This window comes from Aulonocara stuartgranti (assembly GCF_965226115.1).
Source record: "Aulonocara stuartgranti genome assembly, chromosome: 18".
Taxonomy (NCBI): domain Eukaryota; kingdom Metazoa; phylum Chordata; class Actinopteri; order Cichliformes; family Cichlidae; genus Aulonocara; species Aulonocara stuartgranti.
Genome location: NC_138954.1, coordinates 19,806,113 through 19,825,593, shown reverse-complemented (window position 1 = coordinate 19,825,593; position 19,481 = coordinate 19,806,113). Strand labels below are relative to the sequence as shown.

General features: G+C 40.4%; 3 protein-coding genes across 3 annotated transcripts; all 3 read right to left on the bottom strand.

Moving 5' to 3' along the window:
• Window positions 1-356: 356 nt before the first annotated feature.
• plk3 (polo-like kinase 3) lies at window positions 357-8,921 on the bottom strand. The gene is made up of 15 exons (XM_082512168.1): window positions 8,563-8,921; window positions 7,435-7,542; window positions 7,191-7,307; window positions 6,799-6,928; window positions 6,591-6,678; window positions 5,987-6,082; window positions 5,596-5,791; window positions 5,264-5,390; window positions 5,006-5,121; window positions 3,749-3,869; window positions 3,557-3,640; window positions 3,078-3,240; window positions 2,784-2,913; window positions 2,511-2,621; window positions 357-2,397 (listed from the first exon to the last, which is right to left on the bottom strand). Exons 1-15 carry the CDS (start codon window positions 8,779-8,781, stop codon window positions 2,200-2,202), a joined length of 2,004 nt encoding a protein of 667 aa, XP_082368294.1. The 5' UTR covers window positions 8,782-8,921; the 3' UTR covers window positions 357-2,199.
• A 1,962-nt stretch (window positions 8,922-10,883) lies between these two features.
• cacybp (calcyclin binding protein) lies at window positions 10,884-14,876 on the bottom strand. Its single transcript, XM_082514150.1, has 6 exons — window positions 14,741-14,876; window positions 13,630-13,840; window positions 13,401-13,497; window positions 13,210-13,309; window positions 12,124-12,218; window positions 10,884-11,951 (listed from the first exon to the last, which is right to left on the bottom strand). The coding sequence occupies exons 1-6, from the start codon at window positions 14,756-14,758 to the stop codon at window positions 11,789-11,791; spliced, it is 684 nt and encodes a 227-aa protein (XP_082370276.1). The 5' UTR covers window positions 14,759-14,876; the 3' UTR covers window positions 10,884-11,788.
• A 2,457-nt stretch (window positions 14,877-17,333) lies between these two features.
• mrps14 (mitochondrial ribosomal protein S14) lies at window positions 17,334-19,261 on the bottom strand. Its single transcript, XM_082514151.1, has 3 exons — window positions 18,999-19,261; window positions 17,865-18,029; window positions 17,334-17,709 (listed from the first exon to the last, which is right to left on the bottom strand). The coding sequence occupies exons 1-3, from the start codon at window positions 19,113-19,115 to the stop codon at window positions 17,527-17,529; spliced, it is 465 nt and encodes a 154-aa protein (XP_082370277.1). The 5' UTR covers window positions 19,116-19,261; the 3' UTR covers window positions 17,334-17,526.
• Window positions 19,262-19,481: the final 220 nt, after the last annotated feature.

The window sequence follows — 19,481 nt, the reverse complement described above, 5'->3', positions numbered from 1 at the left end:
TCAGTTGTTGTGTCCTTGGGCAACAACAACTTTTCACCTACCACCTACTGGTGATGGCCAGAGGGGCCCGATGTGGCAGCCTCGCTTCTGTCAGTCTGCCCCAGGGCAGCTGTGGCTACAACTGTATCTGCCTCCACCAGTGTGTGAATGTGAGAGTGAATGAATAGTGGAATTGTAAAGCGCTTTGAGGGTCTCGAAAAGCGCTATATAAATGTAATCCATTATTATTAAAGGTGTGCGTTTGGTAATGACTGCTACATGAGTCATTCGTTAAAAATGCCATTCGTTTCAACAAAACCCATACATTTCTCAACTTTAGTGCACTGTCAATATAAAAACGCAACAATAAACTGAAGTCATTTTCAATAAACTTTATTTTTGTCCCATTTTTCCCCCAAAATACATTACAAAAAAAGTGATCGGAATTGAACGTTTACTTGTGTCAAGACCGGAACATTTGCACAATAAATAAAAAACTATGTATAAATAAAAAATAAATAAACACGACATTATGTGCCAAAAAAATAAAGACTCTTCTGAATTGGCAGATGGCTTTCACAATGTTGAGTTTTCTGAAAACACATGTACATAATACTTGCATTCCAGGTCACAGTTTTTAGGATACAACTCTGGGTCAAGAAAGCAATGTAAACCGATCAGGATTACAGTACAGTACGACAGAGTACAATGTTTTCATTTTTTCCCCCTTAGTAGATATTATTGGAATATATACTTCTAACAGTTGTTCTAAAAGCTTATACCAGGTAGTGAGAGTGTAGTGCTATTGGACTTACTTTTAAACTTGGTGCAAAGTCCAAAAGTAAATCCCACCTGTAAAACCCATCTCAATCTTGTTTGTAGCCAGCTTGACATTCACAAAGGGCTGTTATTGCACTAAACGGGCATCCCTCAGAAAGGCACTTTTACCCCCCTTTCCCCCACCCCATTATCCAACCAACAGTTCAGCTTCCCAGCACGTGTGGAGCGCACATTCACCTACTGTGTGTGAATTTTAAAAAGTTGAATCGTTTTTTTTCCCTTTTTAAAAACAAACAGAAAAGTTGAAATGCTTTTTGGTATCTAGATAAAAGCAAATAAAAAAAAAAAGCTAACAAGTGGTAAAAGGCTTTATACGCCTGATGAATTTACAGAAGGGAAAAAAAAAAAAAAAGAAAGTGCAAAATTGTGTTTACTCCTGCAGCCCCAGTAGTTTGTTATGCACCACATCAGTGAAATTTGGTTGCAATTTAAAAGAAAAAAAAAAAAAATGATGTTGGAGCAGAAGAAGCAATGACTCCCAAACTTAAGCATCACCATCATCAAATAAGGCCAGGCATATTTGTGCATGTGAGGTCAAGATTGTAGTGTGATCCTATAGCTGGCTCTTTCCATTTTTTAAAACAAATTTGAAAACAAACAAGTGTACACCATGGTACCACAAAAAAAAAAAAGAAGAAAAAAAAAGACAATGAACCAATTGAGGGTTTAGGGGGGGTCTTTCTCTCTAGTCAAACCATACCTCTTCACAAAGCTTCTTTGCTGAAAGATCAGTTGGAGTGCAAGAGAACGGTGTAAAAGACCTTGCTGCTAAAATACTTTTGGAAATCTGAGCATTTCTGCTGCAGGATTATCTCCATTCTGAGCAAAAGGGACAATTTTAGTGTTGAGAAATGTTTAAGATACCATGCCTGGGTGATGGGCTATCAGGGGAGGCTGAAAGCTGTAGGGTTGGCGGATTTGAAAGGCCCAAGACAAGAAGCAGTGCGTTTGAGTGAGGGAGGATAACTGGGTGGGGTTTTTTTGTTTTGTTTTTTTTGTCTTTTTTTGTTTTGTAGGAATCTGCCGATGAGGGATCCATCATTTCAGGCCATGTATGAGTCTTTATTTTAGGTATCAATAGCTTCCAGGTGGATACCTTTGAGGCTTAGCTGGATAGGCACAACACCTTGAGGCAGATGCTGCTTTGGGCAACTCCCTGACTGCTTGACATTTATCAAAATCAGTCAGTTTGATAAATCAGCTGCCTAGGCACTAAGCCAGACAAGAATATTGCTCAGAGACGTTGAGCATCCTTTTCATCCGTCACGCATATGAACACATTGCCTTGCTTGGCTATGCCTTGAGAAACTGTATCAACCAGTCAGGTTGCCTCTAAGGCATCTGTCACTCGGGTAGCCTGTGAGGCACTGAGCTGTGCTCTCAGGCATCAGTGTGGTGCTGGAGAAGCTGGACCACATATCTAAGGCGGTGCCGTAGCTCAGATGTGCAGCCCATTTCATTCAACATGCTGAGGAGGTACGTGCACGAGGCACGTTCCCGACTGATATAGGTGAGCAGGTAGGCGTCGTCAGAAGACTTGCACAGGATGATTTTGGTGTGGTCTGTGTAGAAGTTAACCTAAAAAAAAAAAAAAAGAAAAGAAAAGGAGAATTATAATCCAGCTGCTTTGAAAAAGTAGTTATGTAGACTCAGTGTCCCATGACTGGTTTTATTAATTTAATTATACAAACCTGTAGAGTATCATTATTGAAGAGCATGACAAGAGCATGGTCAGTCTTCACCCACTGGAGGAGCAGAGGAGGAGGAGCTGAGACATGTTCCTGACAATGAAGATCTCCACCCTGAGGAGGACAGAAATTATTTAGTTTCATTTGCATGAGGTCATAATCTCTTCAAGTGCCCTTTAACAGGTTTATGAAGGCACAAATCCTGGCTTACAGTTGTCATTAAATGCAAGTCAGTCACTCTAAGTAATGGCTGAAAACTAATAGGTGCTTTCCTACCTCCATTAGGTTCTCCTCCATGTAGTTAGCCATTAGTTCAACTATTTGTTTCTGGTTGCGCAGCTGCTCAGGTAGAGAGTTTGAAGGGAAGCTGAAGTGTTTGTTGTTGGTCAAGCAGTAGTGGACAGTCCTGTTTGGAAGAAGGGGGGGGGAAAGTTTAAAAAAAATTGGAAGATGAACTTGACATCTTTTCCATTTACACCATTGAGCCTAGTCACTAAGCAACTGACAATAAGCTCTAAGCACTGTAAATGTTGACATGACATCTTAATCAGTTGATTTTAAAGTACTTACTTGCGCTGGTCACAAAGACTGAGATGTGTTCCCTCATTGAAGAGCACGCCTACGTTTTGGTTTGAGAGCTGGTAGCCAAAGCCATACTTGTTGGAGTAGTCAACCCATTTAGTCACCCACAGGAAGGACTGCGGACTGGACAGGCAGGGTGGATTCCTATTGGCTGAAGAAAAAGATAAATAAAAATAAATAAATAAATATGAGGATTAGTGAAATAATCTTAATTCAAAAAGTCAAAACATTATGTTTCTCTTAACACATATGGTGTGTCTCAAATAAGCAGAATGAGTCAGCAGAAATTCTGAGGATTCAAGGAAAATATCCAGCTAGTTAAATTTAATGATTCTGTTGCATTTTGTAATTGCGGCAAACAGCAGAAGGACATTTTGCTTGATTTTATTCCTCTTTGGTCCACTCAAGTAATCCCACAAGGACAACAAAAAATAATGGCTGAGCTACAATCTTATGCATAAACATACCTGCAGGCATGGTGGCCAGGCAGTTTGTGAGAACTTTCAGGGCAGAGTCGGCAACAGCTGCAGGGGTCAGCACATCCTCACACGCTGAAGGGAAAAACCAACCAAAACGAGCAAAAATTAGAAACCCTGATTGCAATCAGCCACCACAACAAACACCAAATGTGTGTTCATAAATAACAAACAGAAACTTACGTTCAGTGCTGCTGGCCATGGTGCCCTTAAAAGACCGGGAAATGGACTTTCTGGATTCCTCCTCAGCAGGAGTCTGCTCCAGAGGCACAGAGCTCACCAGCTGACCGGTGGGAGACGTCACCTGAGCAACAACGAAACATGCGATTAGCACATGATGAGTAAGAGCAACAAAGTGAAAGAGCAGTGTGTCACATGCCCGAAAGGGTAACCAGAGATAAAGGGAATGAGCTCCTTTAATCCTTGCATGCACACTTTTGCTGTGTCAGCGCTGAAGCTCATTTATTCAATTTCTGCAACACCTTAGACTAAATGCAGTGCGTCTCGTTGCCACTGCAAGGCGGGGGAACTACTTTCAGCTGCACGGTTTCCCTTTGTACACGTTGCAAGCATGCTGCAAGCTTGACACGTAGTTTCTAATGTCACGTTACCACAAGTGGTGCGCGAGTAGGTTTGTTTTTTCCCGCCGCAAACAGACAAACATGAAAACAAGCTAAAATGAGCACTACTTTCAGAGTACACTTGTACAAATCTATATTCATCTGCGCTTATTAATGACAATCTGGTTCCTCAGGACAGGCTTCTTAAGACAGACAAAGGAAGAGTCATGCATGACAGCAAAAACTGTAGCTCCTTTTTGGCTCTATAAATAAACTAGACGAGCCTGATTGGGGATCGGCCAACTGAGCATCCTGCAATTGTGGCATATACTCTAGGTTCTGTTCAGTCTTTTTAAAACAAATACGTCATGTCGTTACTGAGCAGAGAACATTTACCCCCCCCCCACCCCTAAGTGTGCAGTAACAGCTTCTTCAGATTCTTCTGATAACAAAGTACCCGAACAAACACCCAGATGAGCTTACTAGAGCTTATCAAGTTTCAAAAGCTACCACCAACAGACTGCTACATTTCTTCTGGTCTGAACTAGTTTTTTTGTCATGCATCTTACATTATTCTGAAGAAAAACAAATTTAAAACAACGCATCTTTAAAAAATTAAGACATCTTTTCCACCCCATTTCTTTAACAGTTCTTTTCTAGGGCACTTTTACTATTTAAATGAGCATGCTAATGGAAAGCAATTCTCATATGTAATGGAGGCTGTATGCTATTAAAATATGCATTTTGTGTTTTCTCCAAGCCTTTAGAACGGGTGTAATTGCATGTGAACTGTGTGCATAACTGGCTGGAATTACCCAAATTAAGGTAAACCAGGTCAAAAGTTTCTCACAGAGGAAAGAGAGAGAGAGAAAAAAAGTACCTCGTTGTTTCCCACTGTTTTGTAGCTGATCTGCCGGTTGATGGAACATTTAACGATGCCCGACACCAGCTTGGAAATATCCTTGTCCTCTTTGTCCTCGCATGGAATTTTTTCCACTGTGAAAACACGACACACTGTAGTCACAACAAATATGTTTAAAGGCAGGACTGTTTAAATAAATACAGCAGCTCTTGGATATTCTTAAAACTAAATCTGAAAAACTAACCCCCCCCCCCATCGCTCGTGCTGCTTGCTCACCTTTTGCTTTCTTCTTTCCAAATAGGCTTTTGGCCATTTTAGTGAAGAATTTCTTGGCAGGGCTGGGAGGGTGTAGCTCTGGCACCATTGTACAGCTGCTGGGGGGAAGTTTGTCAGGAGTGAAACCCTGAGAAAGAGGCAAAGGTGATGCATTAAAAAAAAAAAAAAAAAAAAACAGTGAGAAAAAGTGAAGAGGTTGGAGCGTGCCCACTCTGTTCTCAGTTGAGATAACAGATCAAGCACTGACATTTTCACACTCCTTCACCTCGAGAAAAAAATGTCACAACTGTGTTTCGTAACACTGGCAAGAAATTTCCCGAAGGTCAACATACTTTGAAGAATTCGTGGTTGAGGATCTGATCCAGCGTGAGTCTGTCACTGGGATTCTTCTGCAGGATGCCTGAGATGAGTTTCTGAGCAGCAGGGGAAAGCGTGGAGGGCAGGTTGTAGCGAACTTCTTTAATACACTTGTACGTCTCTTTCAAGTCGAGCGTCTCAAAAGGAGGGTTTCCACACATCAGTGTGTACCTGTGAGAGAGCAATCAAGGCAACAGTGAGTCAGCTCAAAAACAAGAGTGAGTGATTTAGAGAAAAAAAAAAAAAAAAAAGTCCCCACTTTCCCGACCGACTGAGACGAAGTGACGCCATGGTCAAAATCCCCCCAACACACTCTCTATGAAACCGGGATAGTTCTTATAATCATCTTAAAGTAAAAAGACTCACATGACACATCCGAGGGACCACACGTCAGACTCTGTGCCGTGGCCCTGTCTGTTGAGCACCTCAGGAGCCAAGTAATTGGGAGTCCCACAGATTGTTCTAAGAAAAACAAAACAAGAACCATATATGGGTAAGATGTAATGCTTCAAACATTTAAAACTGGTTTGGTTTCAACATCAGGCATACAGGTAATGTTTGAAATATTTTTTCTGTCACTCTCAGTCTTCTGGTATTCCACAGGAAGCTGTCTAACAGGAATTGAAACTGTGCTCTAAGCGGTACTTTCAACTGTCAGTTGGAAACCGGTTTAGTTAGGTACTTGCAGGAGGAAAGTTGTGGGAGGAAGATTATGCTTAGTAACTGATGTAATGGTTTAGGTTGAGGGTGCTTGTGCTAAAATAGGGCATTAAAAGTCAGATTTTTAAAAGATACATCTGAGATGGGGCTAAAAATACTCATAAAAATTTTTTAAAAAAAAGGTAATATGGAGAGACCTTCGAGAGCTTTGTTTCATTATAACAATCATCATTACAGTCGCATGATCTATGGGCCCCAATAAGCTCATTGGTATCCTCCAGCAGATAAACATTTTAAGCAATTAACTTACTTTTTTCTTTGTTCAACTGTCTCCAGCTTGGCAGCGAGGCCAAAGTCTCCCAGCCGCAACTCCATGTTCTCATTGATGAAAAAGTTCCCTGAAAGAGACAAAAGCATTTGTCTGGTCAGCATTCCACAGATGACACGCATGCTCGTCCAAAGTCACAGATTCCTGGGATGCTTTGTGTATGCGTTAAGCCGCATTTTCAGTCACGTACCTAGTTTGAGATCCCTGTGCAGGATTCCTCTGCTGTGGAGGTACTTGAGGCCGGATATGATCTGTCTGAGGTAATAGCGCACTTCAGGCTCTGTGAGTGTGTGTCTCGCCTTCCAAATGTGTGCCAGGGACTGCAGAGAGAGCAATGAGTGAACCGTCAACCCTGCATCAGTGAGTGGGACTGTACAAACACTACTAGCACACATGCATCCCTGCAGCTGCATAAAAGAAATTTTTTTTTTTTTTTACATTCACTAGGAAAACAGTAAAAATCTGCCAAGACCCCTTTTGAATATAGCGTGCAAAGCAGCACTGTAGGGTAATACAAGAAATACTGTTAGTGCAAGCAGAACACAAAGCAGCGCAGACTGTTCTAGAGTTCTGAAGTCTCACCTTCCGACTGCACAGCTCGAGGAAGATGTAGATGTTTTCTTGGTCCTCGAAATAGTGGGAGAATTTCACCACATGTTTGTGTGACAGCGTTCTGTGCAGCTCGATCTCGTTCGTAATCTGTCAACATATGACAACTCATCAATCGGTGAAGACGTTTCAATGTCCCAAAAGAAAAAACAACAACCCAGACATTGATTTCCAGTTATGCAAGACACGGGAGACACAAAGATTGGTGATCGTGTACCTTGTCTCTCTGGTGTGGTTTGGACACCCTGCTCTGTGGGATCACCTTCACTGCATACATTTTGTTGTTGGACAGGTCTGTCATCTCATAGCATCGAGCAAAGCCGCCCTTTGGGGGGAAACAAACAGAATGATCAATTTACACAAGCAGCAGGTTTAAAACCCACACACTCAGTCTCAAGGCAAGTCTGACCTGAGGAAAGGTAGCGATGCAGTCAAAACAATTTCAGGAACAATAATCGAGGTAAGATTAAAGACATAAAAATGATTGTCATGACCATAAAACGATCCATCTGATGCCTCAGGCATCTTTTATTGGCTTGTATGCGCAGATATGATGAAAAACATCATCCCCCAGATGCGTTTACTGCCGCTTATACAGACATTTTTTTCCCCTTCTCTCCAGGATGTGATCAAGACTACACATGCTCGGGTACATGAAGGATGAGGCAGCCTGAGCTGCTGCATTCATTAACCGTGAAACTGGCGGAGACGTTTCTAGCTCTGCGGCAGGCAGAGGAAGGAAAAAAAACTGGCTGCAGCACATCGATACGACCAGCAACACGTTGATAAACTCGCTTCCATAGACACTGTTTCAAAAAGCGATGCTGATGCATCATCATCATCATCATGAGGGGCAGAAATTATGCTGTGGTCAGACAAGCGTGTCTTTGGTTTAACGGCAGGCCATTAAAATACGAGAGGGGGCTGTAAACGTTCATCATCGGTGGAGATTTTTTTTTAATTATTTATTTTTTATGGCTAAGCATGTGTGCGCACCGGAGCTGGGCACACCTTGCGTCTGATTCATTCAGCACTGACGAGAACAGCAAGGAGGAGAACGGGGGGGGGTATTGGTCACATCCACCACGAGGTCATTCTCTATTCCCGCATCACATCACAAGCACACCTGGAACATGGCTCATAGTGATTTTAAACAGAAAGAGAAAACAAAAAAGGAAAGGGGGGGGGGGGGGGGGGGGGGGGGGGAATAAAACCAGCCCCAAACTGCGGCTAATTAATTCAGATTCTAGATCCATCTGCCTCCTCAGTCAAAACCGACGCAGCGACGCACAGACACATGGAAAAGGAGAAAAGGGGCGAAGAAAAATGTATGAAATGCGCGTACCTTTCCCAAAAGCTTCCCTTTAATGTAGGACCTCCCCGTCTTGAGATCCGTCACAACCTGAGCCAGCTCCGGTTTGGGTTGATCGTGTTTATTCCTGCTGTTTTTCGCCGGGGCAGAAGTCTGTTGGGGTCCACCACGCTCCGGAGCAGGCTTAAATAAATCCGCATTCATGGTGTGGCACGAAATCCGCTGAGCCGCGGTGAAACAGCCGGTACTCATTTATCACAGCGGAATAAACGATCGACTCGTACGTGTCTCCGTCTCGCTTAAATATTTCTTCTTTTTTCCCGTAAAAGTGCCAAGTGCGTCTTCACGGTACGTCCGTCTCTTTCAATTTTATCCAACTGGTGTGGACGAAAGGCGAACCCTGGCTATATAATGGCACCGACGTCACGGAGTCGTGGGCGGTGCACTGGTGGAGAAACTCCAGATGATTTGCTCAGACAGAAACTCAATCAAAAATTGATGTGGATTTTTTGAGAGGAAATATGAATGAAAGAGCTGATAAAAAAAAGAGTCGCTTGGTTTTGGCTCAAGTCTCTGAGACTGCTGGGAGGCCAGTGACCCGGACAGTGTTTTAACCCTTTATATACAAAAAGCCACTTTATGAAAAGAGTTAAGTAAGCATGTAAGGAGAAAAGAAAGTTTTTAGACTTTTGTAATTTAAAGGAGACTTTGTTAAGAAGAACAAGACTTAAACGCAGGAAAAACCTTTTACTAGGAAAGTATTTCATTAGATATAAGATGGGGCTGGAACATATCATTTCCATTCTGCAAATAAATGTATGAATCAGTTGTTAGGGCTCCACAGATTATATATATTATATGTGACCATATTCTTACAAAGAAAAAAAAGTGTTATTCTACTAAAAAAAAAAAATCCAAAACTTTCAAGGCTCCCACAGTAAAATCCTGGCTTAGATTTCCCTTGTGTGCAGTCCCCCCGGAGAAAGTCCTGAATACGGCTGCCACCTGGTGGTCAAAACGTGAAGCTCTCAAGCTCAGGTCTGAGAGGACTTGAATGTGCAGTATAAATGACTTATGAAAAATATTTCTCTAGTGACACAGTAGTGGTCAGTTATAAAGCTAATGTGCTTTCTTATTTTTTAAAAAGGTAAAAGAAACTAAAGAAAAGAAAAGCCTGCTCTAACAGCATTTGCACTCAGCTTTGCAAAGTGGCCTTCGCCCTTAATATTTGGCAGTTTTGTCCAGTGTTGACTGTGCAAATAAAGTAATAAAGACCTGGAATAAAAAGTGGGCCTACTATTAATTCCAATTCTGGACCATAGCTGTTGGTGAAGGCCTGAAGAAAGCCTGATGCCTGATAGAGAGGTCACCCTCTGTTTGGTGCTCTTTATTTTGACCATGATGGGCCTCAAGGACAGCCCAGCAGCTTCTTCATAATGTTGATACTGTGCATCTTTATCTGGAGAGTAGATGAGACACCCGAGGGAGTAACGCAACTCTGTGACACTAGAATTTCAGAATGGCTTGACCATGCTTACAGTAATATCACCACACCTTGCTAGTAAAGGCTTGGACCCCCTTTGCCTTCAGAATGGTCTTAATTCTTCATGGCACAGATTCAACAAGGTGCTGGAAACATTCTTCAGATATAAATGTCCTGATCCACCAGATCTCAAAGGTGCTTTAGACTGTGGATTCCATTGGAGATATGGTGCATTATCCTGTAGGAATCAGCCCTTGGAAGACGTGTCCACTGGGTCATAAAAGGATGCACAATAGGAGGCAATCTGTTATCCATTTTTGGTGAGTCGGTGTGAGCTGTAGCTACACCTTCCTGTTCTTAGCGAAAAGGAGCAGCAGTAAGTGTGGTCTTCTGCTGCTGCTTCAAAGACGGCCGTTCACAGACGCTTTTCTGCCTCGATCATAATATTTTAAAATTATTGTCACCTCAAACACCATACCATGTCAAAAGTCACTTTAATCACCTTTCTTCCCTGTTCTGATGCTTAGTTTGAACTTCAGCAGGTGGTCTTGACCCGATGCCTACATATCTGAATGGAGATGCTGCCAAACAAGTGGGTAATTAGATATGCACGTTATCGAGCAGTTAATAACCATGCATTTAATAGTGGCCAGTATATGCATATTTTACACAACCCATCCATGTCTCCAGGACAATTACTTCTGCATGAGGCAAATCACATCTTGTAATTTCATAACACATCTAAGATACGACTCCGTGAAATATTAACTGAGAAGGCTAGCTGAAAACGTCAGCCAGTGGATATAAATGGCAATAAAATGCTTAATAACTTTTAAATCTAATTTTAAGCTTGAAAGACAGATGGAAAAACTGAGTTCAACAGCTGTATTTATGAGAGCAGAGAACAACCAGCAACAGTGAAAACATACATTTTTCACAATGTCGGAAAAAAAATCTGCAAAAATCAGTCACATCAAGTATTTCAGAATATGTAACTTAAAAAAAGGATTGTGGAAAATGTAGTTTTAAACATACCTGCATGCAGTACAGTATTACACTAGGCTGACACGAGATAGTTTACTGTCTTTGTATGCTATGTGACTTATTTGTGGATTTACAAAATCATACAGCTGATGTAAAGATTAAAAAAAAGAAAGAAAACTATCCTCAGGTTTACTTCATAAGTAAGAGAACTTTGGCAAATTTATAGCTGACAAAAAAGAAAGAAAGAAAAGAAATATTTGCCAAGTTAATCTGTACTGATTTTCAACTACCATGGAAAATGAACAATTACATTTACCCTGGTCCAATTTAAACCACAACAAGACATTTTATTGAAACAAGCCAGGACAACAAAAACAAGAGCTGTGAAATGACTGAGCAGTGGTCCTTTAACTCTTTAAGTGCGACTTCACAAAACACATAGGGGAATGTATGTAAGTGCGGAAGCAGACAACATTTTCCCTGCTTTCTACCCACAGGTTGGACTCTTAACGTCAGCTGTGATGAAATGTGTGCATTCTTGCAGTCTTCAGGTCATCACGTGATGGACTCCATCCTTTTGCTTGAGTGACAGATGAGTTGTAGCCCATCACTAAGAACACCAGCAGCCTGGTTTTCAAAGCAGGGCCAAATTGAGGCCATCCCGAGCTTAGACATTACTTTAGACAAATTATTTATGAGCGGTGTATGTAGACTTTACTTTGAATAATTAAGTCATGCCTGCTTCAACCTTTGGAGCTCTCATTTGGTCCTGCTGTGGAAAAGTGGCAATATTTAATAGTCCATCATCTCCTCTCCTCTTAATTTCTTTTCTTGGGACTCTGTCCAAGCTTTGTTGATTGTTCTCTTCATCTCGTCGTCTCCCTCTGCATAAATCTTTTTCAACACATTCATCAGGCCCTCGCCGGGGTCAGCATTATCGTCAAGGCTGGGTTTTCTGTAGAAAGGCGGCAGGAAAATACTTTAATGGTGCAAATAATTCTTTGGATTGCTCTCATGTAGTATGTGTGCACCCAATCACTGCACTGCAATCACAGTGGCTTGAGACACAGCACTGTTGCTGCACTTTATTTCACAAACTAAAATCAATAAGCACATTTCTAACTCACTCTTTCTCTTTAGACTGCTTTTCCACCGCCGTTAGACAGTCCCACTTCTTTGTTGACTGCTTCTTGCACATGACCAAGACCATGTCTGTTTTTATCTGTTGCAGAGAGCAAAAGACAGTTTCAGAGTGTGGACAACAGACTGGCAGCTCAAATCAAAGACGAAAAGTGACAGGAACACTGACACTGCATTTAACAAGGTTTACGTATAATCACAATAGCCACCTTAATAAGTTAATGCAGTATATTTAAACTCATTGCTACAAGCTTAAAAATAGGGTGTCTGCTGCCCCCTAGTGGCCACACATAATTTTGTTTTAACTTTAAATGTTTTACTTTATTTGGCTTTTCATTGATGCTTACTTTTCTCTGACAAACAGGTCAATCACTAAGAATCACTACTCCAGTTTTTCTCTGCAAAATGACTAATATTTCCTGAAATCTTAAAATAAATACAAATAAATGCATCTATTTAAAATGATGCACAAGGTACCTTTTCACCTGCTTTCTTAGCTATATTGATGCGTACATGATTTTATTTTTTTTTCCCATTACTCTTCATCAAGCAGCAAGCTTACATTACAACCATCTAACATTTTTCTCTGGTTTAAAAGAGATTTAGTGTGATGGCTGCAGGAGGTAACATGGCTTAGAACTGTTGCAGAATATGCAAAGGCAATCTTAAAAAATAAAAACTTTGATTTGTCCTGCCACAGAGCTTTTGAGTAGCACGGAGTGGCTGCCTGTCAAGCATTACCCTCTTGACAGACAGCAGAGGAAACCTGCATTATGCACAGCTTCATGCAAACTGATGTTTTAGCTGTGAGAGAAGGAGAGAGAGAGAAGAAGTATATACTGCAAGTATTTGGTCGATTACTGGCCTGCAATATCAGAGACCTACACAGTTTTGTGAAATATGGGGATAGTCTGCTGAGAGAGATTGCAACACTGCTTCCTAAAGCACACCCACTCATCTAAGATGACAAAGACTTTTGACCCAAAGCCAGCAACCGATTTCTGAAATACAAACATCTCGTGGCCGCTGGGCTGAGGAGAAGAAGCTGAGTAAGCAGCAGATGATTTGTTTACCTTTTTGTAGCTGTCCTGTTCATTGATTGGATACAACAAGTTCAGAACTGTCATTTCGTGGTTTTTGCCATCTAGATCCTTCACCAGCACAGAAAATGACCTGCAACACAGACAAGGGGCAAATTCACGTGCACTGATAAGGGAACAGGAATGTATAAACAAACTGAACACTATGCTGATTATCAACTCACCGTTCTGTAAATTTGACCTCCACATTTTCTGCTGATATTTTGTGCACATCTTTCAATGCCAGATAAATTTTGACAAACTTATCTGACTGGTCCCATGCTGCAGAAAAGATGATACACATGTGAACAATTTTGAAATACTGTTTTTTCCCCTCCCCAGCTCTTGAACGCATCTTAACCGCTTGGTTTTCTCAGTAATGTTTGATAGTGCTACTCGATAACTGCCCCATACCATAGCTGGTAATCTTGACAGTGTATGCTGCCTTAGTGGCTGCAGATGGGTCTGCCTCCTTCCTAGCCTGTTGTTCTTTTTGTTGTCGTTTAGCTGCGAGCTCCTTCTCCACCTTTTTCTGCTCCTGTTTAAGTAGATCCTGAACTCTTTTCCTCTCTGCCTTCTCCAAGAGGGACCCCAGCTCCTGCAAGTCTTCCTCCAACTGTTTAATCTGTATGAGGGGAACAATACAATCACTGAGACATGCACATCCACTAATAGAGCAGTGCTGTCGGTTTGAATCCATCTACCAAACATTTGTTTAATTAAAAAAACAAAAACAAAACTATATAAGTAAATAAATGTGCAAAAACTAACATTTCATTTCTAAATAAAAATTTCTATTGTAACTTAATAAATAGTAAGAACAAAGTGCCTTCTACAATAATTATATAGTCACTAACCCATTTCCCACAATCAACTCTCGAAGTCATATTACTTTATTTAAATGTAGTCTAACCTAACTCACAACACACGTTGGAACTATGCATTTGTCTGCGATTTATCTGGCATCCAAACAGCTTAGAAGCCTGTACATATTACAGTTATTCATGTCTTGAGAGATCCTTTACAGATGTATTGTAATATGTATGTATGTATGTATAATTCAAATGTAAAAGTGCTTAATGATACTGTACATGAGTGGGTCTAGTAACATCTCCAGACAGCTAACAGAGACACCGAGTAACTACCGTACTGATTTGTTTAGCAGCGCAGTAGTTGTTTTACACTGAATGATGTTGCTAGAATGTTCTGGTAGTCCACTAAAAGCTAACAGCTAAGTTGGGCCGCGAGCTACTGGCACCCACCGCCACGCACGACTACCGACTGTAATCGTATTTGCCAGACAGGCGTTTTGTTTTAGTTTACAACTGTAACGTTACCCTGGAGAAAAAAATAATACATTTTTTTTTATCAGGCATCACGCAGCTGCTCGCAACGGGTTGATAGGACTGACGTTAGCAAGCATTGCACTAATTTCACTGTATCTATGTAAATCCAGCTACCGCAGCTAAACCTTAAAAGATGCAGTTTTGCTGAACACTAAACTGAATGAAACGATTCTGCTCACCTGTTCGGTTAAATCCATTCAGGCTTATCAGTATCAGCTACACTATGAAATGCCGTTGCGGTTCTTCTTCACTGCTCTCAGACTACTTTCCAGCGGCGCTTCTTTCCAAAGCTCTTCCGTCTTCTTCATTTGGCAATTTGCAAGGCCGATTACAGGTGTGCTACCGCCACCTACTGTACTGAAGTTTAATCATTGCTAAACAGCAAAGTGTCCTTGTATGTAGAGCATGACATGAATTAAATGAACCGTTTTAAGGTAATTTCAACTTTTTTACTGAACCTTTTAATGTAAAATCAAATGAATGTTACAGTTTGCTGGCTTTCAACAAACTTGCACCACTTTAAGAGACACATTCTATTTAATTGCATTATATATACGCACATTGGCCACTCGATCCTTTATCTGCTCATTAATGCAAATAACTAATCATGGCAACAACTCAGTGCATTTAGACAAGCAGATGTGGTGAAGATCAAACTGAGCACAAAAACAGGGAAGAAAGTTGATTTAAGTGACTTTTGTCTGAGTCTACTGGGACTGCTCTGAGCTGATAGGAAGGCAACATTAACTCAAATAGTCACTCATTACAATTGTGGTAAGACTCGACTTAAGCGGTCAAAGAAGTGCAGGAGACTGATGCTGTCCAGTGTAGCAAGTGATTTATTCACCATTCTGTGGCCCAAGAATATTTACAAAGAAACAAATAAGAAACTCAACTCTATAATAAACTCAATTCAAATAAACATAACTGAACTTAAATCAACAGAAATTAAGGCCAAACTGCACACAGCTACACTGACCTGAACCCTTCTCTGAAACACCTGAGTTCGTCTGCTTAAATAGTCCCCTTAATCAAACACTTTCTCCTCTGGACTATTCCATTCAGTAGGTAGGTGAGATGAACATGATTATATTCATCCTCTACTACTCCTCTTGACTGGCAACATAAACTCTGGTGTAATCAATACATATCACAACATTACATCTATTTCTTTATAAACCCTTTAAAATCAACTTTATTAAATTATAAGAATTCTTCCCCTCCTGCCCTTGGTCTCTTCCTGTGACCTCAGATGAACCCAGAAGGTATAAAGCAGGAAGTAGAACTACATTTCCTCCTTTTGCTTCTGGAAGACAGGTAGGTAAAGGTAAGTTCAAACAATACAAATTAACAGTTGAAATAAATAACATGTTAACTTAACAAACTTGCATAAATTGATTTAAACCAAGATGTTATATTATATAATCTGTAAAAGTGCAGAACATAAACAAACCCGGGATAGTAGATGTTTGCCTATTGCAGATTACATGTGAAATATGGTTAAATCAAAACAAGAATGTTAACTAAGAATGTAGACAAATGGTCTTCTCACCCACTTTGTCACAACAATCATGGTAGAAAAAGCAGAAGCAGCATCTCTGAATGGATAACATAGAGGAAAATTTGTGTTTTGAATGATATAACCTCTATTAAAAACATGAACATAAGTGCACTCACACACACACACAGGTGTACAAGCAGGTACTCACAGACACACACCATCTTGGTTGGCTGCTGCCTCTAAACGTATCATGAATTATTAGTACTGTATGCTGCTTAGCAACATTCACTATTATTTACTGTTACTGATGCTTATGTTGGTTGTTGCTGTGGTTTCCCTACTGTGTTGTCTTCTTTTTCTCTCAGCAGGTGATCATGCAGATTTTCATCATCTTTTCTCTCTCTATCCCTCTTCTCTATTTATCTTTCCCTCTCCTTCTGTTAATTCTCTTCCCAACCTCTCTTTCTTTCTCTTTCCCATCCCCTGGTCCTGTCTGTTCTGATTATAATAACTCAAAATGAAAAATTAATTAATAACAACAACAAGAACAATAATAATAATAATTATGAAGGTTGAATAAAATATGACAATCAAGTGGACCAGTATAGCAAAAGCCGTAATGGTCTACTTGGGAAAATAAATCTGGTGGGCATTTTTCTTGGCCTTCAGAAAATAATTCTGCTACAGTGCCGGAGAGGACACAAAAAAATTAAATAAAATAAATCTCAGAAAACCAGTTTCTTTTCATACTCCACTGATTTTTTTCCACAACACACAACATATCAAAACAACAGCAGCAGAAAGACATTGAGTGCCACTCGTCACCTAAGAACAGGAAACTGAGGCCACAATTCACACAGGCTCACCAAAATTGGAAGACGATTGGAAGGAAGATTGTTGCCTGGTCTGATTAATCTCATTTCTGTTGGAACATTTTATGGTAAGACCAGAATGTGGTGCTAACCAAATGAAAGCAAGGATCCATCCTGCTTTGAAGCAAACGTTCCACACGTTTGGTATTTGTTACATCTTAGATACTTTTCAACTACATAAAAGACCAGTTATATATTACATACAGAATAAATGAAAAGAAAGTAAGTGAAAGGAAAATGTGGGCTTTCTTGCCTATGAATTACATCTCATTTTAGGGCAGCCATTACCTTAAAAAATTACTTACTTCTTTTCCTGTGACAGTAGAAGGTGCTAAACTTTTATAAAACTTTTATATTACACATAACATTTTATAATAAACCAAGACACTCACAAAACTGTAATGTACAACAATATTCATTTATTTATCAGTACTCATATCAACTTTCTCATTTTTTATATTAAGAAGGCTAATAAGGAAGCAACAGCACCTTACTGACCAAGGAAAACATAATTTACACAAGTAATCAAATGTAGCTGTCTATTGATAACCACTGAAAAATCTTGTTTTTCAAAATGTCCAGTGAGACCTCATCACCACCTTGCTCTCAGAATCCCAGACATCTGATTGTGGTCAGCTAGATGACGAAAGACAATACGGCTAAGACGCCACCTCCGCTTCACTCCTCGTGGTCGGGAAGTCATCACACACCTGTTACGTATCCTCACAGGGCAGCTGTCTCTGGGTAGTGCTGAAATCTCTTTGTCTGCTATCTCCTGCAAAAAAAATGAATAAATAAGTAAACAGACATTAGTACTTCACTCTGTACTAATGTCTTTTCAAGGATTCATTCTGTAACAGTTCAATCATTACCATTGCTGAGTTATTTATTAATACACATATGACTTAGACGTCCTTCTTCAGTGTATACCTGAAGCTCTTTGGGTAGGATGGTGTTCTTCCTCAGTGCGTTAATTCGTAACCTCTCATCAGCATAGTCAAAGGCCATCTGCCTCCTCTTGACATCCCTCAGCATCCTCCAGTCAACATAGTAACTTCTCACCTGCTCCACCGCCCCCCAGCAGCTCCTCAATGCCTGCAAACAGTGCTCCTTCAGTTAGTGAACAAGTATTTAGTCTGCCTCTGTACTCAATTACACACACTGTAGCTCTAACTGTCTGAACCACCTTTAGGCCCTAACAATTTTCAGACAAGCCAGAGCAGTCTAAATCAAAAGCTGATTATTTCGGCTCATCTGCACTGCCGTGTGCCATTTGGACAAGCTTTCACTTGAAAATACAGCATCTGACCTGATGTTAGCAGTTTCAGTTCTATGACAGAAATCAAGTTTGCCCGAATTAGAGCATCAGGTGCCCAAGACAACAGACACACAGATGTGAGCCAAAAAATAAATGAAACCTCCTTCGTACGCTTCCGAAATAACAGAGGGGGAGAGACCCTGGTGATTCGGACATAAAACTATTACATGCAACTTCTGATGATCCATTGAAAACTTGCCTTCCTATGACGCTTGCATATTCCACACAGATCGTGTTAACAAAAGGCTCACTTTGCAGGTTCAAGTAAAACTAAACAGGGAATAATTTTATCCATATAACGAGCGCTCAGCTGTAAAAGAAATCGGTTGCTCTTGAGGGATAACGGGCCACAATTAATGCTAACAAAGTCATCATTTTATTCAGCTTAAATATCTTGCTTTCAAGATCATTAGAAGCCATAGCCATAGCAGTAAAAAGAAGTTAATCACTCAACCTTTCTTGCTAGAACAAGCACGGGAACTGAGCATATACTACCTGTCCTCTTATAATTTTCATGTATTATAAGAGGACATGTATCATGTCCTGTTAAACCCTTCAAAGAACCATACTGAGCCAGGTTTGACACATAGCAGGCTTAGTAGCCGCGAAGCTAACGTCAGAACGCTAGTTACATCAATAAAACAGCCAATGTTACATTTATCGACCGAAAGTCAGAGATAATAGATTGAGTCTGAATGAAAACACAACCTCAGCTAATACATGCAAGATTACCGTAAATGCTTTACCTGTTTTGGGACGCAGACGGTGGAATAAAGGGCATTTAACCCCAAACATGTTAGTCTGTTAACCGCCATATTGGATTTGACTTGCGCGAAACCACCGGAGGTTGAAAGAAAAAACATTCAACTTTACCGCCACCTATCGACCTGGAGTGTGACCAGATAAAATGAGACGTACAGTGTCTAAAAAAATGTCAAATTTATGAGCGAAAACGCGACACATTTACAAGTAAAGCGTGACAAATTTATGAGAAAAAACTCGTAAGAGGGAAAAATAGGAAAATTGTGTCTTTTTTTTCAATCAAAGACAGACTTCGCCTCACTTTTCTATCTTAAACTGCAAGGAAGTTCACATATACTACAAGCTGATTTCTGTTTAAATCGCTATGTGAGTGTTCAGCGATTGTGAGCATTGAAACATGTATTTTGTTTTTCATGATTTATCTTTGTAGACAGCTTCTACAGACACCTCCCAACCAGTCCCGTTGA

What these genes read in the sequence shown, in the direction of transcription:
- plk3 (XM_082512168.1), bottom strand. Translation starts at nt 8,781, where the DNA reads ATGAGTACCGGCTGTTTCACCGCGGCTCAGCGGATTTCGTGCCACACC. An exon ending in TCAACCACGAATTCTTCAAA is followed by an intron (nt 5,391 to 5,595) that starts GTATGTTGACCT and finishes CCTCTTTCTCAG; the next exon opens with GGTTTCACTCCTGACAAACT. An exon ending in CATGGCCAGCAGCACTGAAC is followed by an intron (nt 3,641 to 3,748) that starts GTAAGTTTCTGT and finishes TTTTCCCTTCAG; the next exon opens with CGTGTGAGGATGTGCTGACC.
- cacybp (XM_082514150.1), bottom strand. An exon ending in AACAGGACAGCTACAAAAAG is followed by an intron (nt 12,219 to 13,209) that starts GTAAACAAATCA and finishes TCTCTGCAACAG; the next exon opens with ATAAAAACAGACATGGTCTT. An exon ending in AAGCAGTCTAAAGAGAAAGA is followed by an intron (nt 11,952 to 12,123) that starts GTGAGTTAGAAA and finishes GCCTTTCTACAG; the next exon opens with AAAACCCAGCCTTGACGATA.
- mrps14 (XM_082514151.1), bottom strand. Translation starts at nt 19,115, where the DNA reads ATGTTTTTTCTTTCAACCTCCGGTGGTTTCGCGCAAGTCAAATCCAAT. An exon ending in CCGTCTGCGTCCCAAAACAG is followed by an intron (nt 18,030 to 18,998) that starts GTAAAGCATTTA and finishes CACTGTTTGCAG; the next exon opens with GCATTGAGGAGCTGCTGGGG. An exon ending in TCCTACCCAAAGAGCTTCAG is followed by an intron (nt 17,710 to 17,864) that starts GTATACACTGAA and finishes TTTTTTTTGCAG; the next exon opens with GAGATAGCAGACAAAGAGAT.